Below are 22,908 nucleotides of genomic sequence, written 5' to 3'. Positions count from 1 at the left end.
CAAAATGTATTATTTTTATTTATTCGAAAACTTTCCTTTCAGTATCATAAAAATATTTTCATTCTTATATGTGAAAATGATGCATGAATAAGGAATAATTATTTTCCAAGTTATTTAATCAAGATAAACTATTATTTTTTAGTTCTACTAATTAAAATTAAAATAATTTTGCTTACTATCTATAAAATTGAACAATAAATAAATTCAGCCAAATACTGCTCTAAATTACACTAAATTTGCGGATAAATTACAGGATATTCAGATAATATACAGCAAAAATTTATTTTTTATATAAAATTCGAACACCGCTTAAAACCGGTTTTTTAGTAAAATTAAAATTCGAAAACCGGTTTTCTGAAATGTCGGTTTTTGTATAAACTCTAACTGCCATTGTTGTCCAATGTATTTTTTACAGCTGGCTAATAAAGTTTAAGACAAAATGCCACTAATTAGAACTGTAATTTAGCTTCTAATTTAATGAGAAATTTTCTTAAGACACTTGCTATAAGAAATATAATAATTAATATAACTTTTAAAATTTTCTCACTTTATTTCTTTTATTTCCAGGATTTTTGGGTAATGTGAAGCACCATGCACTATTAAATATTCAGTGCTATAAAATTCTAGTGATTCTGTGATGTATTTATATATAGTGACTGAGTGAAAATATCTTGTATATAAAAAATTATCAAAATGTTGATTTATGCCAAAATTAAATTATCAAATAGTATATCATTGCTGTTATGTAAACTCAAACTGCATATTGTGGATGATTTCATAATATTAGACCATTATATTGTTGATCATAAATTATCTATATCAATATAAAATTGAAGCACACATACATATATATAAATATATGTAATAGTAAATTTAAAATTGTTACAAATATCTTTGTTCATATATCCAGTATTATATTTTAATCTACAATGTACATAAAACATTTATTAAGAAATTAATTGTATAAGTATTTTGACCATTTGTTTATGGTTGAGTTAAAATTATTAATGTATACATATTTTATAATAAATCTAATATTTTATAATGATTTTTTTATAATATTTATCTATACCTATGTGAACATGTATGTGGTAAATAGATAGATGATTTGCATTTTATGAAAATTCTAACTTCCAGTAATTGATTATTGTGTTTCATATAGCTTAGATTCGATTATCAGATTACATTTTCAAATATATAAAATAGAATGTGCAAAATGGTTATTGTATTTTTGTATTTTTCATTGTAACAAGGAAGACCGTCTTTATACATTATATAACATTTTAAAAGTATTTCTAAAATGGTTTATACTAAAAGAATTCTAATCTGCTCATCCTTGTTTCTATTGATTTATATCAACAATACTGTGAACTGCTGGGTAATTATAAAAATAATATTATTTTTATATACCATAGGTTTTTTTAGGTGCAAGAAACTGTAAACCTAATTATTGACTTTATAATGCCAATAAAATATTTGATGTTCAGATAAAAATCAAATTAAAGATCATACATATAATAATATAGTCGTCATGAATTTTATGTATTATAAGTTAAAGTATCTTTTAATTTATATTCACCTATAATTTTTAAAGGGTTGCAAAAAATATCTAAAGTTTCTTGCAATCAACGTATAATTTGGAAAATGTATTTTTTTCTAAATCTATGTTTCTTCATATTTTAGATGAAATATAGACTTTTTCCTCTATCTTATAAAATAGAGTATATGAACAAGGATTACGGAATTCTTCATAGAGCAGATATTAAAAAAATTAATAGAACTGACACAATTTTAATTGCCAATGGGACGCTACTCAAAACTGTTGATGATCTTGTTGTAAGTTTTATAATAATTATAATATTGCAAAATTCTTATGCATATATAAACACGTTTTAGCCTATAGTTCAAGTTAGTTTGAATTATAGTTCACCATTCAGCAAAACAAAAACTTATAAACTAAAATAGTTTGAAAAACTACAAGTAAATAAGTATAAATTTACAAGTTGCATAAGCAAAACTAGTGTTAAAAACAAAAAAAACAATAATACATGATTATATATATATATATATATATATATATATAATTAACTATTTTTTATAAATTTAGGCAACTGGTGAGATACTTAGGCATTCAAATGGTAAGAATAGACCAATGTTTCCGAGTGTTACTATAAAACCTTGCCCTTTATTGTCTCCTGATGCAAAAATTACCAACACTGGTTTTGTGGGTACTCTCATCAAAACATTCAGAAAACAAGCATATGACATATTGTTTTCACCTGACAACAAACTTCCACGATCTTGCCCAGTACCACCGGTTAGTAGACGTTGAAACTATTATTTTGAAATTAGCCGAACATTGTTTGTTTTCTTTTATTTTTAATTTCAGGATAATTATTATTTATCCTTTCATGTTGATGCAAGCAAATTTCCAGCGTTTTTACTACCTGCAGGAAAATATATGATTCAAGGAAATGTCACCATGGATGGTATGCTCCTTGGAAAAGCACATGGAATGTTTGAAATCGTTGAGTACTATTCTGAAAAACAATGGGCCCGTGGATAAATTTATATATTATTTTTGCAGCTCTCTGATTGCTGTTGAAATTTTTTTCGCAGTTTTGATTTGCTGTTTGCATAATGATTCATAATTATTTGATGTAACTTGTAAATCAAAATAATTATAAACAAAAAATACCGGACACTGAAATAAACTAGTTCGAATTTTGGATCCAACATAATTTTCATGTTTATGCCCATATATTCATTTCTACCGGTTTCTACAGGTGCGTTCATTGCATGATATTTCCAGATTTAAATGAAGCTATTTTTAAACTATGTATTATTAATTTTTTTGCTGGATTACATTTATATTCTAAAAATTTATTCAATATAATAAATAATAAAATTCAATATATTAAACGCCTCACTTTTATTAATTCATATCAGAATTTTGACTTGAATCTTTATAAGAATATTGTAGATTTACTTCATTGTAATTATTCATTATATATATATATATATATATATTTATTTATATATACATATATATATATATATATATATCATCATACTGCGGACATCATTTTAATGTAAATACTAACATTTATTTTATCCTCTATTTTATTTAATTGTTATTGTTTATTATTGTTACTAGATGTTAAAATATTCAGCAGTTGTAACATAAATTGTAATTAAAATATATGTATATATATATATATATATATATATATAAATAACGTTAAATAAAAACGTGAATTGCAATTTAAACTAATATATTTACAATCTAACTTATATCTAGTAATTATGGTTATTGTGTTTCATACAGTTTCGATCGTATTATCAAATTAAAATCTCTTATAAAATGCAAAATGGATATTTAGAAATTATATCAAAATATTCTGTTGGTTTTACTATATATATTTTTATGATATATTCAGTATTTTTTCATAAATTTGAACAGTTAAAACGTATTTATAAAATGTTTCATGGTAAAAGAATTCTGATCTTGTTATATTTCAGTATATATATGAGCAATTATGTGAACTGCTGGGTAACTATAAAAGTGAAACCTAACATGATATTAAAAATATTAAATGATAAATATATTCTCATTTATTAATGCGTTTTTTAAATGCAAGAAACTGTATTCAATTATTAATATTTTCATAAAGTCAATGCATTTTTATATTTCTTTATATATATATATATATATATATATATTTAGAATAAATAAAAAATTATGCTGATATAAATGTTATAAAGTTTGTGCATTAGATATCGAATGTTTCCATTAACTAACTTGTAATAGTTTTCATAGTTTCTTGCATTTAATTAAACAAATTATGATCAACAAGATAATATTTTTTTAGATGAAATATAGAGTAATTCCTCTATCTTGTACTGTAGAATATATGAACAAGGAATATGGCGTGATTCATACAGCAGAAATTAAAAAAATTAATAGAACTGATACTCTTTTAATTGCCAATGGAACGTTATTCAAATCTATTGATAATCTTTTTGTAAGTTTTCCAATAATATTGAATTTTTTGTGTGTGTAAATGCATTTTTTTATGATACTAGATCACAGGTCAGATACTAAGCCATTCAAGTGGTAAGAATAGACCAATGTTCCCCAATGTTACCATTGAACCTTGTCCTCTACTTTCTCTGACTTCACCAATTAAAGAAACTGGTTTTGTGGGTAGCCTTATCAAAACAATGAGAAAACCTATATTTGACATGTTGTATGCCCCTGGACAAAACTTTCCTCGTTCTTGTCCATTGCTACCGGTAAGTATATTTTACTTACTGTTTTGCTAAATTGAACAAAAATGATTATAAAGTTAAAGTTATGTCAACAAACGATTTTTTTTATTTTATTTTTCGGTCCAGGATACTTATTATGCATCTGTAGTTGCTGACACGAGTAAATTTCCGTCGTTTTTACTACCTGCAGGAAAATACATGATTCGAGGAATGCTTTCTATGAAGGATAATGTGGTTCTAGGAAAAGCATCTGGAATGTTTGAAATTGTTGAGTACTATTCTGAAAAACAATGGGCCCGTGGATAAATTTGGAAAAGTTATCGCGATTATTTACTACCTTTTCTTTAGTTAGTAATAAGAATAATGTTTGATGCACTAATGTATTTGGTAATAGTTACGTACCGTAAATCCTTTTACTTTACAAAAACTGATTTACATACATACAGATTTTATTTGGTTAAAATTACATCATCCATATGTAACATTTGCTTATTTATACTATATTTTAAAGATCACTGTTTTTTATGTACTTGTTACCCTCTGAATTTCGTCCTATATATTTCTGAGAATATTTTCTGTAAGTACCTTGAATAAAACAAAAGTTTGAATATTATTTATTACAATAATACAGTTAATAATAACACCTACATCCTTTTTTTCTATGGACGGTTTTAGGTAACGGAGAATAATGTAAGACATCACTAAAATCGTTTTTATTTGTGATTTCATGATTAGGCTCAGGTCTTCTGACCCGCATAAATTGACCTCGCAATTTTGCTTCCTTTGCTTCGTTTAATGATACAGCCCGCCAATCCAAAAATAATAATTTTGGTAAATGATGTACTATGTAACACCTGAAATAGATCAATAATATATAGTAATATAAATGCAAGGTGTATATTTGAAGTTAAATTAACTTGCCTATAACGAAAATAATCTTGGACGTCTGTTGTTGGATCACTCAATTGATCAGGACAGATCAAATTTCCAAGCAAACTCAAATAATGAAGAGAAGGCGCGGATTTTGATAATTTTGTCACAGTTGATTCTAAATTTCGCAACTACTAGCAAATACATTAGTACATAGCAAATACATTAGTACATCAAACATTAATAAAATAAATATTGAATCTTATCCTTACCCTATTTTTGTTAAGAGACAATGTCCGTAAGTTTGGCAGGTGAGGTAATACAAAATTGTCGTCCAAATTATTAGAATCTAATATTAGTTCCTCCAATGCTTGAAATTTACTAAGTCCTTCTAAGGAATGTATTTTGTTGTCGGTCAAATCCATTTTGAGAAGAGATCTTGAAAACATTTCAACAAATAATGCTGGTATGCGCGAACAACCATGGCCGGTGTAAATCAACTAAATAATAATTGAAATATAAATAAATAAATAAATATATATATATATATATATATATAAACATTAATTTTGCTTTTTATTTTACTTTATGTAAATTTAATTAAATAAAACTTACCCTTTTTTCACTGTCAATGTAAATCACATCAGACCATTTCAAATATTCTTCGACTTCTTCCATTTTGTAGATACTAATTTGTTTTCTCACAATTTATTTTTGATTATCAATTAACTAAAAATTTAAACACTAATTACCACTATTACATATCCATGTTAAGACAATTGTTCATTTTTTTATATGTTTTTCTTATAATAATAATAGTTAAATTTTATCCCATCTTCATACTTATAGAAGATTGAGCAAAGTAAGTTTTACCTATCTATATTGTGGTGAGATAAAAGGTAGTTTTGATAAAATTAGAATTTCTTATCTCAAGGCTATTCACTGATATTGAAAAAGAGATATGAGAAAACAAAAAATATTCAGAATCGCACTGACATTGATTAAATTAACTTGGAAAATTAAAATATTCCATTCTAATTTGCTTTAGGAAAATATTATAACTTATATTAGTTGAGCTTGAAAATTTAGATCTAAATAATATTTTTAAATATTTACAAGGTAGCTTTCTAAAAATCCACGTTGTTATGTAATATTATGTATATCAAATTATATAAAATATTGTTTATATATGCATAAGTAAAGGTATATTAAATATATATTCAAGTTATTCAACTGGAATTCTTTCTGATAAAGTGGCTACCATCTTTAATTCTAATCTGCAAACACAGCAGTTTGGAAACACACTAATGTTCTCAAAACTGATTTGATAATAAAAGAAATATCCATACATATATACTCATAGCACTAAATAAAATAATTAATAAAGCTTACCACAAATTTATATAGCTTTAAAGGACAAAATGTGAATACAAAAGCCAGATTCAAAAGATGATCAACTTCAACAAGTCTTGCACTTTTCTTGCTTCTTGAATTAAATGTATTTCTGCTCACTTTTGTCCACCAAAAGATACATTTATATTTATTTATTTAATTATTAATAATAAATAAATTATAAAATAATAAGAAACAACTCATTTCAAATCAAATTTAATTAATTTTTGACAGTTTGACAGACTACCAACACCACAACGCTTCAGTGCACACGTCTACCAACATCAAGAAAATATAACATGTTAAAATAAAATAGTTGCATCGAAAATGTCCAGGAGTAATGAATAGAATCTTTAATTAGTAACTATGGCAGACCGGTAACAATTTGATTAATTATTTTATTTATAATTATATATTTTAATAAAAAAGGTGGAGTTTATGCGACCAGAGGCGCCATCTAAATCATAGAGTTACCAATCTCTACTGTCCTATTGTCTATGGTTTACTGGGGCTCATGTTGCTGTCAAATACATAAGTTCTCTAAAGAGAACACCCATTATAGTAAAATGCCAAAAGTAGTGATATACTCGATTGTTACAGTGATATTGCACAATATTATATTAACTAATGGTAAGTTTTGTAATATATATAGATATATTATTTTGTAGTTCACCTAAATTTCAATGTATCAATATTTAAATGATGAGTAAACATATTTACTTTATATTGCATTTACATTTTTTCCGAGCTGATTGTTCTACATTGCTTAATTTTTGGCGCGTAAAACACAAATGAAACTTATATTCAATGTTTAATTATTGTTATCTTGTGTTAAAAACGACAATCTTTTGCTCATTAATTATGCATGAGTCTTCTTACATATGTGAATATGTCACTACATAGTCGTTGTTGTTCGTAAATAATTTTTAATAATTAAAATATTAATATTAATTTCAAACATTACTATCTTTTCTGTGTTAATGCCATTATATTTGGCACACAAAACTAATTTGTATCATTATTCTATTTGTTTAGTGTACTTAGTTTACTTCATATGTGTTTTAAATTCTACTATTTAATGCAGGGTTCTCGGTTTGTAACCGAACATATTATGGAGAACTTGGTAAAACTTATTCCCTTGAAGTCCCTCCACCACAGTGGAATAGGCTACCATTTTTTTGCCACTTGACATTTACGACTAATGGACATAATCACGGTGACTTAGTCCAGGTAAGATTTTTAACATTTCTTGGTATAAATTATTGTCATAGTAAAGGTGCATAAGTATATACTCATTATTATACACTGAGGTGTTAAAATTTCTTCTATTTATACTAATTTTGAATGCCGAGATTGTCTCACTAATTTACAAAGTTTCCAAAACATTTACATGAATTTTTAAATGCTTATGATTATTCTTTCATATTTTTATTGTTAACTTATATGTTTATTATTTTCTTATTTTATGATTTTCTTTATTTTCAGTACATATTTATAATTTGATTAAACATTTATTTGTTTAATTTAAAAATATGTAGAACCAAGATGAAAAATGCTGCAATATCCTTATTGTAAATGAAGGGATTTTTTATCAGTAAACTTTTCCAGCAAGATGTTTTGCATAAGACTAGTTGAAATGTGTAAGTAAATCTAAAAAAAATATTTTAAACATACAAATACATATGATGTGACTTAATTTGTATATTATATATAATTTTTATCAGAATGATTTATAAATTGTTTGTGAATATGAATTGTATTTTTTATAAATTTGCAGTTAATCTTTGATGCATTTAACATTGGTCGCTATGAACCTGAAGCTCTGGATGGTTGTCCAGAGGGGTATATGCAGATGTCTGAACTTGGTCGACCATTTATTGGTGGTTCATGGTGTGGACATAGTACAGGATATGCTGTTTATTATAGTGAAACCAGCACTATAACTGTCAGTATTAAGGTAAGTTAAAATTATTTTTATTGTTCACTTAACAGCCTTTACATTACAATTAACATTACAATATTCGTTAGGTGTTTCATGCACCACTGAGGGCAGCTACTGCATTTGAATTTAAAATTCGATTCAAATTTATTTCACAAAGTGAAGCTGTTGTAAGGTAAGCATAAAGATTCAATGTAATGTTAAAAATTTCACTAGCTGTGTTCATATTTCCAAAGTCTAACCACTTTGAAATATTTTTGTAGATTTGGGTCAGCATCAAAACCATTAGAACGTGGTAGAGTTTCTCCAGGTACTTATTGTACACGCCAATTTGAAGAGTGTTATAGGAAAACATGTCGTCTTCAAAGTCCAAATTATCCTGGCATGTATCCTCGAAATGTTACATGTTACTGGAGTTTAAGACAGAAAGCTGTACCTACTTGCAAGCATGCCATGGTTTCAGTGAAACAGAATCTTGAACAAAAGGTAAATAATTATTTGATATCAATAATTATTGTTGATTATTTTTATGAAACTAATGATTTTGAAACTAATTTCTTTTCAGGTGCAAATGAAAAGATCAATTTCAGCAAGCTTAAACAGAACTAGCAAGGTTTTGCGCACTTGGCAAGACTGCACTGGTGAAAGAGATTATCTCATATTTTATGATGGGACCTCAACAGATGATCCAGTTCTTATAAAATACTGTGGCGGAGATTGGTTGCCCCAGATAGTTTCTAGAGGCCCTGAAATGCTGGTGGCTTTTCATTCTTCTCCTTACAGTATACCTTTACATGCATCAACACCGATGAGAGGGTTTGAGTTAGATGTTGATATTATTTTTTCGGATTCATATTCCTTGGATTTCTCATCAGATCCAAAAGCATGTATATTTCACATTAATGCTTCTGATCCAGATGGTGTCAGTATTGAACTGAAACGTGGTCGAATGGGAAAAATTTTGAGTCCTAGACATACTTTACCTCCAAATACAACATGCACTTATAGATTTCATGGCCAAGAGAATGATTTGATATGGTTGTATTTTGTTAATTACAATAATCATTTATTGATCCCACCAAAGTCCAGTAATGATTCCAACTCAAAGACAATATATGCTAAACCCTTACCTGTTTGTCTTACTCGATTGAAAATTTGGGATGGTAAAGGTAAAGAAGACCCATTATCTCAAGTAATTGCTGATCATTGTGACAATGATACTCCTAAAATGTGTGACCATATATCACTTAGCAATCAAACTCGCATTACAAGACCTTGTACAATAGCTGAAAGTTATATAAGTACTGGTAATGAAATGGTTATTCAAACACACACTCATCAGGGTACAGCATTACATCAGAGCACATTCAAAATTATTTATGAGTTTGTTGATACCAGATTGCCAGGTGAACCATGGATTGGTCGAAAAGAAGATAATTTTTCAAGCAAATGTTCTAGAGTTTTTAGAAATAAGAAAAAGGGTACTGTTGGATTGCCCAGGAATGTCTTTATGTACGGTCGCGGAGGTGCCAGTAATTTAAGCTGCTTGTATAGATTTGAAGCTCCAGCTGGTGAACGAATTCGATTAGAAATAAACAATATTTCGTTTGGTAAAAATTTGGAATGTTATACAGACTCAGATTTTCATGTAAACCGTCCAAAATGTGTGTATTTAAATGATAGTGAGTCTAAGGGACCTGAACTTAATCTTTATGATATACATTGGAATGATTTTCGTCTTCACAAGGCTTGCATATGTGATAATGCTACTTTGTTTGAAACAAGCAATTCGCCAATAACATTTCAGTCATCTTCCAATGTTATGGAATTACGTTTTGATGCAAATAAACTAAATATTTCAGAGGATTTTTTAGATATATTCTTTCAAGTAACATATAAAATGATACGTGTACCGGACTGTTCAAGAAATCAACATTTAACTGGCCCTGGAGGCGAGGTACATGTTACTTGGCCTCCTCAATCAAGGCATGAAGTAAATTGTGAAGGTAATTATTTTGATCAGAATTTGCTACATTGATTTAAATTTCTTTTATAACACTTGTATATTTTTCTTGCAGGTATCCCCTGGTTGCTGGAAGCACAACATGATAAAAGTTTATTTATTTTAACTTGGGGTACTCAATTGATGTTAAATCCAACACCAGAAGATCACTCTAAATGTCCTACTAAAAATCGTTTCATTGTGTTCACGGGGAAGCCTCCAAGGTAAGTGCTTGTTTTTCTTGAATTATGAACATTTTTAAAACTTTATATGATGTTTTTTGTTATTGTGGGCATTATAAGTATTTTATTTTTGCCATGCCAATAATAAATAATTTATGTATAAACGAACAATTATTCTCATAGCGTGCGCAACCTTGTTTGATTATATCAGACATGGCTTATTAAATACTATATAATAATTAGTGATATATTGTAGTTCATAAGTTAGATTGAACTTTTTTTTTGGAAAACGTTTATAAAAGTTTGTAAGCATTTTGGATAGGCTTACCAACAAAATGTTAATAGATTGCCTGTATACATTTTTACATGAAACCCAAATCTTTAAATTGAAAAACACAAAGGAACAAAACTGATGTGTATGATATGATTTATAGAATGTAGATGAAAATGGTATATTGATTGCTTCCAAACCAACAAATTAAATTTCCTAGCAATTATAGGACATTGGATTGAAGTTATTATTTCATAAAATCTCTTGAAATTGAACATAAACATTAGACCTGTTCAGTGCTTTTATGTTAAAAAGAGACAACGACGAATCTTAGAAAAATCATCTACAATGATGAATTAACTTGGAATTATACTAAAAACTGTTCGACTGTTTATTTTATTCATGTTTTGTGTTGTAATGTAGTTGGGTTGGTTATCACAGTAATATTACTAACGGAAATATTGACCTACCCATTTTACTTTAAATTATTATATGTGACTTTTCACTTTTTAGGCCTGTGCAAATAATTTGTCCTTCGGAGTTGCGATCTCCTCAATTTTTGCTTTACTTATTCAGTGATGAATTAAATACTGCCAATACTGAACAAATGCCTTCAATAAATAAGCAAACTGCCCATTATATTCTAGTAGAACTGATTGTCCGAGAGGCTGGTGCTATTACGTTTAATTGGTTAGAAATATCTAGAACAAAGAGTTCTTTGCTAAAACAATTAGATTTGCCAGCAAATTTAACCGTGAACGATACGCAAAACATTTATCCTCGTGAAGAAGAATGTGCTTATAAATGCCCCGAGATTGATGCCTGTATTGGATCCAATCTTTGGTGTAATGGGGTTGTGAATTGTCCATCAGGTTTTGATGAATTTGAGATTAATTGCGGACATGCTTCGAATATATTTAATTATCTTCCCGGTGGTTTGTTTGCCAGTATAGCCTGCGCTTCAGCTGTAGCAGTGGTTTGGCTGTTATACTTAATATTAGTAATAGCGAGGCGAAACAATAAACTGAGTAAGAAAAAAAATCTTGGAAAATTAATCGATAAGCGAACGGTTAAAGAAGAAAAACTGCACACACCGAAATCCTGACGGCAGCCTCCAAACTCTGTCGAATATATTCATGTCGACAGAGAAACTACAGTGTGATCTATTAAAAATAGAACTTGGACATTTAAATTAATGTATCTGAGTTTAAAATATTTTTAAATCTCTTAGGTCAAACAATCATTCATTGTCTTATAGTGTACATATTTCTAAGTTATAAAACTAGTATTATCTTAACTTTACGTTTTGCACAAAATGTTTAATCAAGGTAATTTTAAGATAAATTAAACTAGCTCAGAGCTAGTTATCACAAGACGTTTTGGAGGAAGAGTCAATCTTATTAAAGTTCAAAAATTTAGTGAACTCATTCTATTGCTAGACAGGGATCTACATATATAAATTCACATAAATATAACCATATGATATTTTTGTGAATATTATTATAAGGTGGGTAAAATTTTTGGCCGTTGGGTCACTTTACAAATTTTTGTTCTTTGAATCATAACAAGGCACCCTAAAAAAATTGAAGCTTTCCAGCTATAGTTTTTTTTGGGCAAAGTTTCTTGAATGACCCATAGGACAATTGTAAAATGTGCCCTGACGGCCAAAAATGTGTGTCAAAATCCTTGCGTTTGAGAGTGTATAGACTATAATAAAACCTATTTATTTAAAAATATCCTGCATGACTTTCTGGTACTGATGTTATGTGTGATATCCAATGATATTTGAAAAAAATTCATCTCACTCTCGTCTGATAATTTCTAACACCATATGCCTGACTAGCAACCGCAAAGTTAATTTATGCCACACAATCATTATTAACATTATAAAGTTTATTAAAAATATGCTTTACACATTTTTATATCGAGGATAATTAGAAAACGTGCATGAAACAATTCAAATAAATATTTTGTAAGTATAATGAAAGGCTTGTAAATATGCTTGTAGTCTAATAATAATTATTAAAATGAACACCCAATTTTATTTCGATTTTTACGCACACTCGTTAGTAATAAGTCGAAAATAATACGTAGCATAAAAAATATGTAAAAATATATGTGAGCGAATAATACATATTTAAATTTTTTTTTTGTCTGACGTTAAAATAAGTTGATGGAAAATGTTAATAAATTCCTCGGTATAAAATTTACACCTTGTAATGGATAAAATTTGTATAGTTTATACTTTATTTTTAAAAATACTTGTCGCTATTATGAAATATTATTAAATAATGAACTCTCTCGATAATATTAAATCTTAAACTCTGAAGTAATTTTAATTTCAGTGAATATTTTTAAAATTGTTTCATTTAATGATTTTGGGTGTGGGTGTAATATTGATGAATTTATTAATATATTTAACCAAGAAACATGTTTATGTGATAGTTTATCCCGAAATATTTATAAGATGATATTACGTTTAGTAAATCGAAGAATTGCTCATAAAAAAATTAAATGCGCAATTTGTGTGTTTTGTATGACCACAATAAAAGTCATATAGATGATGCCAACTATAAATTTGCACAATCATAAATCGATTTAATCACTCATACTATTTTATCCCATCATCTCATATTATATGAGTATTTATATTATAAATATAAAGCATTCATATATTTTTAAATCACGTTTTTGAGTTAATCAATTAATATTATGTCAAATGACTGCTGCCATTGCATAATTAAAGAAAACTAACGAATTTAAATTCTGCTGTAATTATGCATATTATCCTTAGGAAAAGCACTGTACTTTAAATTATGAGAAATTGAATGAATGATGATAGTTGTAAAAGCTCTTGTACGTTAATTGAAGAAAGAGGGAAAGAATTTCTATAAATAAATGTTAGTTAAATTAATAATAGTGAAATATTTAATATAAAAATGTTTAATGCAGTAGACTACCGCACCTGTACCTACTGCATGTAAAAATAACAAAATTAGTTTATGTACACGTTATCGGGCAATTTTAATTTTAATAGAAATTTTATTATAGTATAACTTAATTTGTGATATTTCTATAAGTAAGACAGACTTAGTTTTAATTTAAAATGCGTTAAGTTTAAATATTTGGTTGGAGTTTATTAAATTTGTATATAACATAGAAATGTTAATGTTAAAATTTATGACAAGGGATTAATGCATTTTGGATTAATAAATAAGGATTTTAAAGACCGTGAGATCAGAACCACCGAACTAATATTTCACATTCGACTAATTATAAGAATTTTCGTTTTAGATAAATATTTAATAGAATTTTCTGTAACGGATTGTTTCCTCAACACGGTATATACTATTTGGGTTGTAAAAATCGTAGTGCAATTATGTTGAGAATGAATGCGAAAATGTGAAATACATAAAGTTATGCATTATGTATGAATTAAATAAAGTCAAATAGCTAATAATTGCTCTTTTTCTGTAGTTAGACTGTTTTCTGCTAATAACAATGAAGTGTTGTTTTTTATGAAATTAATTTCATACTTGGCTTCTAATTACTGCAAATTTCTTTAATTAATTTTTGGTTTGAAATGTTTTTTTTTTATTACTTTTTGGTATTTATCGGTCGGGCCATTTATTCGTAATTAATTGTTGAAAAATCGTTTTGTAGCAATGAGCCTCCTAAATTTAATTATTGTATCGTCACAAAGTCACAATTTTAGGAGTCACTAAATTTGAATTCTTTTTAAGTGGATTATTTGTATCATGTATTTCGGCGAGTTTATGCAACTTGCCTTAAGGCAAAATGCGACTAGTTAATTTTTCCTTTATCGTATAATAAACACAAATTTCAATTTATATTCATACTATTTATTTTTACATTATTTTGTACAATTACTTTAATATGACAGTGAAGTCTATATTTATATAGATATCTAATAAGCTGCTGGACGGATTATGATTTTTTTTTTCATTCTATTTTTACTATATAAAAATTGTGCTCGTTTACGTCTTAGATACAACTCTAATAATATAATATTTTGCTTAAAACTATTATTTAATAAATAAATGCAAGGCTTTGTATCCAATTTATATTTTAAGAGTGCGGCACTTTATCACTTCGGTTGCCTGGTGCAAACTAGGCGAGATTCTCGTTTGTTTCTAGCATTTAGTATAAGCAATTATACATTTATTTGCCTATGTTTTTTATTTAATCGTATTTGTTTGCATTATTTGCACGTATATTTATTTTTAACTTCCGTGCACGTCCTACAGTTCACGTAGCAACACCAATGAAATTCGCATTCACATTGCCAACTTCGAATATTCTGATGAGTGTTGTACCCTCGGCCACAGCACATTATATCGCAGCCATCACTACCTGAAAAGATAAAAAAATTTAAAAAAATAGATTTATGTGGCATTTTTCCTTAAACCAAGAATTTTCGAAACCGGTTCAACATTTTTTGCGAAAACGTGGACGAAAAATCTTAGCCTTTTTTTTTGTTCATACATGTCTGACGCTTAGAAGTTCCACATGAGCCATGTCTAACAAATTGAGTAGAAAATTTTTTGCCTCGTCGAAAAAAAGTTTTAATATAAGCCAATTAAGTCAAATATGTGAGTCATGAAAAGTAGTGTTTTTCAACACATTGTTTGCTTGATACATTTATTAACCAAATTATCCAATAGTTATCATGGCCCATGTGATTTTTTTGATATCGTTGTAGAGATTACCGTGTTAAGTTTTTCATATCGTTGCTTTCCAGAAAATGACGATGAAAGTTCAAATTTGGGAACAAATACATACCTTTACCTTTCAGTATCAAACGATAAAAATAACTTGAAAATTTGGGAAAACATAAAATTAATAACCCAAAATTTCTTGTTAATTATAATCAGCCTAAATTAAGCGCATCTTTTCAAAATTTATGGCACATTTTACCTGTTCCGGTTCTGTTGCAAGTTCTGCCTCTTGTTCCCAAACTTCCAGTGGTCAAATCTGCTTCACAATAATTTGGCGAAGCTTGCAGATACACAAAATCGTTTATCTTAGGAAAAATCTGTTTTCCTACTAATCCATTCGATTTAGCTCTAAATAGACAAATATTACACATATCTGGTTAGTGTTTATTTTAGCTCAGTTCAATCCAATTAAATATTCATAAAGATTTCTTTTATGTAAATAAACTACATTTTCCAGTATTATTAATAAATTTACGAGCTTGTTAATGCATCATTATTTACTAGTTGTTTAGAAAGGAAGTAATGTTAACGACTATTGAATTATATTACGGCAAGTATTTATCAAACTTACCGCTTTATAATCAAACTTAAACCATCGTCTTTATTGAACAAGTTTGATATTCGTGTTTGCTGTTTAATTCCATAAATAGCGACAACTAGACGAGCGCGATAATATTTCTTCATTAAATAATTCCCAACATTTCGAAATGTTGGTAAAGATCTCCAACAAGTCTTCATTGTACATGATCCTGAGACGCCGTGGCATTTGCATTCCGTTCTCAAATTATCCTTGACGGCCTGTAATAGAAATAGATAACTAGTGGTGTATGGCAACGTGCCTTAAGGCAAATTGCTGGAACTTACCCTACCGTAATGAAACATTGTAAGAATATTGAATGTTGTCGAATGGGTTGTTATAAATACTGTAACTTTCATTATTCGTATTTTGTAGACAAAATAAAGGAATTTCCAAGAATTAAATAAATTGAGTTGCAAAGTTATTAACCCTTTCCACTCGCATGCTGCCAGGTGGAAATTCGCGAGTGGAAAGAGATTATTCAAGTATGTAAGTGAGGTTTACAATTTTAGCTAGAATTTAATTTAAAATCCGATTTATGTACGATGTTCTAAAAATATTTTTTGAAAATTGAAATATTGAAAAAAATGAAATAAAAAATATTTTTGCCTTCCCTAAAAACTATTCTTTCGTCAATACAAGAAAGATTTCTTGAATTATTCAAGTCGTATACTTCGTTCTCTAAAAAGCTGCTACTTTTTTCACATTTAGCTTCGTATCTCCGAAACATCTTGACCTGCCTTTGCCAAAATCTAATCGCCTCTTCTCCAAATCATTACGAATTGAATGTTATTTGAATAATTCAAATCGGATGGACTATTCTCCCAAATTCTTATTCTTATTCTTATTTTACGCACTCTTAGCTCCGTATCTCCGAAACCCTTGAACTTGTTTTTTGTCAAAATCTAATCAGAACGTTTCCCCATCAATAGGAGTCGAATGTTTTTTGAATTATTCAAATCAAAAAATTGTATCCATACATACATACACACACATCATTTTTAACTTTCCGTAGTTCAAGTTATAGTAATCGCAAAAAAATCGAAAATGAAAATTTTTATAGATCTTTACGTTTCAAATCCTTCTGAACATTTTGGCATACCTTAGAAAAAAATGGATGTGTGTGTGTGTGCGTGTATGTATGTATGTTCGGATACAAATTTTCGTCGACGATTTCGGGAACACGGATCAACCGATTTGAATAATTAAAAAAAAAATCAATTCGTAATGATAAGGAGACGTGCTGATTAGTTTTTGGCGAAGGCAGGTCTAGCCGTTCCTAATATACGGGGCAAAAAGTGCCGAAAACATGGAGAAAAAAGTAAAAAAATGAGCCATTTGGCGGTCAAAAATGAACATTAGACATATGCACATCAAATTATCAGATATTTTATAGAGATTTTAACAATAAGTATAAATTTTATTTACATTCCTATGGGTTCCGTACCAATGTTTACGCGTTAGACGGCAACGCGGCGCTTACGCGCTTTGATATTTCGTCTTTATGCAGTTAAAGCAGTACGATTGCTTTGAAAAAAAGTTCAGAATTTCCAAAATATTTCAAAATAAATGATTTAAGAGAGAATGATTTAATATGGTTCGAAATTCTATTTAAAGTTTTAAATCATTGATCAACTTTTATTGATTGTTATTATTGATTATTTTTAATTACTCGAATTTTGAATTGCGGTACGGGAAGTTCCAGCAATTTGCCTTAAGGCACGATGCCCTAATTGCCTTAAGACAGAATTCCACTTACAGCTAGTTTCTAAGGTATGCCAAAATGTTCAGAACCTTCAAAACGTGAAGATATGCAAAAATTTTCATTTTCGATTTTTGACCGTTATCCTAGGGAAAGTTTTAATAGTATACATGCTACTGACAAATATGAATCTTCTTATTACCTTTCTTCCAGCTTTGTTGTTATGTAAATTCATCATGCTTCGTGCGTCCTGTTCGATTTCTCGTGCGTCCAGGAATTTTCTGGCGAACCTGATACCGAATCCGACATCAGCTCCGCATCCACTCCATTTCCAGCTGCTGACAGTTCGAAATGCGCTCTCGACGTCATCATTTTCCTTTTGAGAATTAAAAACTAAACTGACTTGTTTATATGTATCACACCCGCACGCTGAAATGTTCCCTCGGGCGCATGCAGCGGTAACGGCGTACGCCACCGCCGCGCTAGTCACGGCGTACATGAAGGCTGCCTCGCGGGAACCTGGGGAAAGGATTGATTAATTATTTATTTATTAATCTAGCTGTTTAATCAAACTTTCGATAAGCATTCAGAAACATTGTAGCAATACTTGTAAACGGTTAGGGAAATTCGATTTATGGATGTTAACACACTTTTGTAAAAAAGTGAACACTGTGACTGGAGATTATAAGATAGGTCATTAAATACAAATACAGATTTGTGAACCATCCTGAACACCGATAGATTTAAAAAATGTATGGATATGAATGTATCTACATATCGTGCCAATTTGAAAGATTGATTAAAATAACATCAGCCTATTTTATTCATTCATTAGAGAAGTTATAAAAGTTGTATAAACTAAACTGACTTTATCTAACAACTGTTGATTCTTTCCAGCATACGATAATTTATTTGCCATTTATCATTTTTTTTTCTTTTTTGTAACAATGTTCGAAAGAATTACTTCGGGTCTAAAGGCATGAATTTTATACGATTTTTGAAACGACGTAAGCAAACAAACAACATTTTTACTATATTTTTTTATTATTTTTTTTTTATTATTATTTTATCATTATTATTATTAACGTTTTGAGAATATATAAAAAGATAAAAATTAAAAATAGTCAAGTTTTAGTTCAAGAAGATGACGGCGTGATGTGTTTAAAAAAATTGGCCCTGACGTACCCATGATTTTTGCTTTATAAACTATTTTTGCAACATTTTTTTTATTCCCGATTTTTTTTAAAACTAGTAAAAATTGGAATTGTAGTTTATACTGAACGGAAGACTCTATGAATTTTTTAAGTAAATCGGTCCAGTAGAAGTTTAGTCGTAGTATCGTATAAAATTTTGAGAAAAACACATTTAAAGTTTTACAGAGAAAACAGAGGAGGATTATCATGGCCAAACTGCTTTATTTCTGAAATTAATTTAAATTTTGAAAAATTGTATACACATTCATGAATAGTTATACTTTGTAAATATCCAAAAACAAAATAGATTTTTTTTATATCAAAATCAGAATATCTTAATCTTCAGTTGTAAATACATGAGATGAAAATACGAAAAAATATTAATAAGATTTTTATTATATCCAGCAACTTCTGTTATGGTAGTTAATATATTTAACTGGTGTTTATTAAGTCACACTTTCAATACTCACTCGGAAATGTGTAATGTTATTCGTAAACAAATACGGATAATCGATTTTATAATAAATAATTTTATTGCAATATTTTTAGTCTGAAATGACTTTTTATGCACCACTAAACAAAATTTATGTCCGTACTGTTTATTGGTCAAACAGTTGCCATGCTTTCGTTTCCTAGGTCGAATACGCAAATGTTGCATGTTTCAAGTTTTACAACCCCAAATATGCAATAAATGAACAACTCATAATACACACGAAGTTCTCATAAAGCACAAAAAATTGTGATTGTGTGGTTTTAGTAAGTTAACTACATCCATTGACCTTTTACGGCAATAGATTTGGAATGAATTTAAATCGAAAAAATCGTTATAAAAGGTAAAAAAAAAATTGCATTTGTTGGTGTTAGAGATACGAATTTTTACTAAAAATAATTTATTCCTGCAATTTTCCTACTAATGGACTCGTCTAAGGAAAGAGCATCAATCTTTTCATACCAGGAAGCATGAGATGACCGAAAACATTATCATCTCCCAAACTGGTGCAGTTCCATCGGCGGTGTCTGAACTGGTGTTGGCACTCGGCTGCCCCAAGTGCTGTCCCTTCACCGACAGCTACCAGGGCGTCTGGTGACTGCCGGCAAATCTCGCGTTGCCGGGCTTCCAATCCTGGTATCCGAGCACAAATTACTTGCGCTTCTAGGCTCGAACTTACGGACTTTCTGCGGTAAGTGATAGTAAATGATTGTTAAAGAATTGGGTGTTAAAATCTTTATAGTTTAGGTTTTTGTGAATAGCTATTAGGGATCGTTCAAGTATTACGTAAGCAGATTTATTGCAATTATTTACCGCCCCCCCCCATCCTCCTATTCAGCAAAAGTAAGCCAAGCCTTTACCCCCTACCTCCATGCTTACGTAAATATTTTGCAATTTATGTATTGTTTATTTTAAATATTGTAATTATTAGGTTATAATTATAATTTTAAAAATAAGGATATAGGTTTAGGATGTAGAGCTAGATATGGTAATCAACATAGAGTAACAAAATTATTATAATATTATAACTTATTTTAAACTTTTGGTACTGGCAAAGACAATGTAAGGTTGCCATTAGGTAACCCAATAAAAACACTACCTATGATAACCCCCCCCCCAATAGTGCTTACGTAATAATTGAACGGCCCCTTATTCTTTGTGATTTTATTTTTGTAAACTGAAATCCGCCTTTTTTCTCAATAATTATCACAACTCAATTTTTTTTTCAGAAAATTGTTTATAAATATTTTCTGCGTTTTGATATGACATGATGTCCTCAGGAATTCAGTTTATGGTTAAAAAAATATATATTGATATATGAAAATCTTTGTGTTATGAATAAATTTTATTCATCGTGTACTTTAGAAAAATAATTATGATTTTTTCTATTATTATTACCTTGTGATGGACAAAATGATGAAGATCAATATAAAATAGTTCTGTATATCTTTATCGCACAGAATTAAAATATTTTCCATTCGAACAGGCCGAAATGGCCAATGTAATATAAGCATTCTTGTCACATTATTATGTGCTAATTTTATATTACAGTAGCATTTTTAAGCACTTCGTTAAAATTTGTTATATAAATATTAATTGTTGTTATTAAAATTATTCCGGAACTTGAAAGATTCATATTTTTTGAAAAGCTCGTACAACGTATTTTCGGGGATGCACTCTTCAATTAGTTCACTAATTAGTTTTGCACTTTGTTCTGGTGTACGCATTTTCACTTTATATTTTGATACCTTAAAAACATAAAAAATTATTACCTTTAAAAAAAATCACTGTATATTTTTAATTACACATTTTTAATTTAATTACTTTTATTATACATTAATTTCAAATATTAATCAAATCAGTAAATTATAAGTAGATTAAAAATTGCGCTAAAAATATAAAAAATATTGAACGCACATTTATGATTTTTATTTTAAAAAATATATTGCTTTTGGAAAACACTGTTTATTTTTAATTACACATTTTTTAAAGTTACTCTTCATATATACATCAATTTCTAAAGTCAGTAAATTACAAATTGTTAAAGTTTATCATTTTTGTTTCGGAAAAACTATTGGACCCAAAATTCATGCTTTTCTTTATAAAAATTATTGATTTTGGAATACACTGTTCATTTTCAATAACACATTTTTTTTAAAATAACATCTGGTATACATTAATTTCAAATATTAAAGAAATAGTAAATTACAAATTGATAGAGTATTTAATTAACACTTAAGATTTCTGTTTGAATTACTAATCCGAATTTACTATATATTTTTTAATTTATGAGTTAGTAAATAAATATTAATATTTATATCGTTAGAAATTTTACTTTTAAAGAGTATCTTATAATTTTAATTACGCCTTTTTAAAATAACTACTCCTATTATACATTAATTCCAAATATGAAAGAATCTAGTAAACTATAAATTGATAAAAAAAAAAGTCAATAAATTTTGTTGTGTGGGAAAAATATTAAACGAATAATTTATGAACTACTAAACAGAATTTACTAAATTATTTTTTTTTGTTTATGAGTTAGTAAATTATTAATGTAAAATATAAATATTTGTATCGTGGAACATAAAATTCATGAGAATAATATGGAGAATTTAATGGCAGATAATTTTACGACGTCTTAAGTGCAACGATAATTATAGGACATAATATGTACACTTAAAGCAAGTAGAATGCACGCATATATATATATATATATATATATATATATATATATAATATCTGACAAAAACTACATAAGGCCCTACGCGCTATTAGGTCTGTTTACAGCATCTTTGTAATTTTATTTGCGACATTATTTTAACTAGAGCTTTCATCAATATCCTTTGTCTTTGTTTACACATTTTAAATCCTGTAGTGTCACTGATTTTGTTTTTCAACACTTATTTAAAATCTACTTTCTCTGTCAAAAATCACTCAGTAAACTCGTTATAGATGGTAATTTAAAATCGATGGTAAACCGTTTATTCTTTCCATCATACGCAATTTTCTCGGTTGATTCGTGTAAGATTGCAGAGGCATTGATGATGTATGGTGGTACCTGTGTGCGCGACACAGAGGAACTAGTGCTTCGTCTACCTTCGTCGAAGAATTTGGTTTAGCACATGTAACAACTTTAACAAGAATGGGACATACATATTCTTGAACAGGCGGTTCGATGAAGACAAGAACACTTAAGTGTAATACAAGAGTTGGGCCGAGAGGCGCGCGTCGATTGCCCCACGCCGTCGGAGATCGGACATCGCTGGCTGCGTTAAC

General features: G+C 28.5%; 4 protein-coding genes across 4 annotated transcripts in view; 2 read left to right on the top strand and 2 right to left on the bottom strand.

The window, feature by feature from the left end:
• LOC113382785 (RYamide receptor-like) overlaps window positions 1-712 on the top strand; it is a 69,148-nt gene extending 68,436 nt beyond the window's left edge. The window contains exon 8 of the mRNA XM_026621015.1: window positions 568-712. The gene's annotated coding sequence lies outside the window, so the exon portion shown is untranslated. The remainder of the gene's footprint in view (window positions 1-567) is intronic.
• A 4,065-nt stretch (window positions 713-4,777) lies between these two features.
• Window positions 4,778-5,820, bottom strand: LOC113383394 (leucine-rich melanocyte differentiation-associated protein-like). Its single transcript, XM_026621665.1, has 5 exons — window positions 5,758-5,820; window positions 5,415-5,642; window positions 5,194-5,333; window positions 4,921-5,126; window positions 4,778-4,857 (listed from the first exon to the last, which is right to left on the bottom strand). The coding sequence occupies exons 1-5, from the start codon at window positions 5,818-5,820 to the stop codon at window positions 4,778-4,780; spliced, it is 717 nt and encodes a 238-aa protein (XP_026477450.1).
• A 2,277-nt stretch (window positions 5,821-8,097) lies between these two features.
• Window positions 8,098-12,160, top strand: LOC113383392. The gene is made up of 7 exons (XM_026621664.1): window positions 8,098-8,174; window positions 8,312-8,491; window positions 8,563-8,648; window positions 8,737-8,959; window positions 9,039-10,479; window positions 10,552-10,699; window positions 11,442-12,160. The coding sequence occupies exons 2-7, from the start codon at window positions 8,381-8,383 to the stop codon at window positions 12,031-12,033; spliced, it is 2,601 nt and encodes an 866-aa protein (XP_026477449.1). The 5' UTR covers window positions 8,098-8,174; window positions 8,312-8,380; the 3' UTR covers window positions 12,034-12,160.
• Window positions 12,161-15,047: 2,887 nt separating this feature from the next.
• LOC113383391 (protein Wnt-7b) lies at window positions 15,048-21,356 on the bottom strand. Its single transcript, XM_026621663.1, has 7 exons — window positions 21,286-21,356; window positions 20,092-20,315; window positions 18,350-18,465; window positions 18,149-18,304; window positions 16,239-16,465; window positions 15,867-16,015; window positions 15,048-15,302 (listed from the first exon to the last, which is right to left on the bottom strand). Exons 1-7 carry the CDS (start codon window positions 21,354-21,356, stop codon window positions 15,151-15,153), a joined length of 1,095 nt encoding a protein of 364 aa, XP_026477448.1. The 3' UTR covers window positions 15,048-15,150.
• Window positions 21,357-22,908: the final 1,552 nt, after the last annotated feature.

The sequence above is a fragment of the Ctenocephalides felis genome, unplaced genomic scaffold (genome assembly GCF_003426905.1).
Source record: "Ctenocephalides felis isolate EL2017-DRISC unplaced genomic scaffold, ASM342690v1 CF-g0.4_SCAFFOLD_03570, whole genome shotgun sequence".
NCBI lineage: Eukaryota > Metazoa > Arthropoda > Insecta > Siphonaptera > Pulicidae > Ctenocephalides > Ctenocephalides felis.
Note: the sequence above shows the minus strand (reverse complement) of the source record. Positions and strands in the feature narration are given on the sequence as shown.

What these genes read in the sequence shown, in the direction of transcription:
- LOC113383394 (XM_026621665.1), bottom strand. Translation starts at nt 5,820, where the DNA reads ATGGAAGAAGTCGAAGAATATTTGAAATGGTCTGATGTGATTTACATT. An exon ending in TGTCTCTTAACAAAAATAGG is followed by an intron (nt 5,334 to 5,414) that starts GTAAGGATAAGA and finishes ATTTGCTAGTAG; the next exon opens with TTGCGAAATTTAGAATCAAC. An exon ending in CAAGATTATTTTCGTTATAG is followed by an intron (nt 5,127 to 5,193) that starts GCAAGTTAATTT and finishes GATCTATTTCAG; the next exon opens with GTGTTACATAGTACATCATT.
- LOC113383392 (XM_026621664.1), top strand. Translation starts at nt 8,381, where the DNA reads ATGCAGATGTCTGAACTTGGTCGACCATTTATTGGTGGTTCATGGTGT. An exon ending in CTATAACTGTCAGTATTAAG is followed by an intron (nt 8,492 to 8,562) that starts GTAAGTTAAAAT and finishes AATATTCGTTAG; the next exon opens with GTGTTTCATGCACCACTGAG. An exon ending in CAAAGTGAAGCTGTTGTAAG is followed by an intron (nt 8,649 to 8,736) that starts GTAAGCATAAAG and finishes ATATTTTTGTAG; the next exon opens with ATTTGGGTCAGCATCAAAAC.
- LOC113383391 (XM_026621663.1), bottom strand. Translation starts at nt 21,356, where the DNA reads ATGCGTACACCAGAACAAAGTGCAAAACTAATTAGTGAACTAATTGAA. An exon ending in GGTGTGATACATATAAACAA is followed by an intron (nt 18,305 to 18,349) that starts GTCAGTTTAGTT and finishes GATGACGTCGAG; the next exon opens with AGCGCATTTCGAACTGTCAG. An exon ending in ACAACAAAGCTGGAAGAAAG is followed by an intron (nt 16,466 to 18,148) that starts GTAATAAGAAGA and finishes TTTCTATTACAG; the next exon opens with GCCGTCAAGGATAATTTGAG.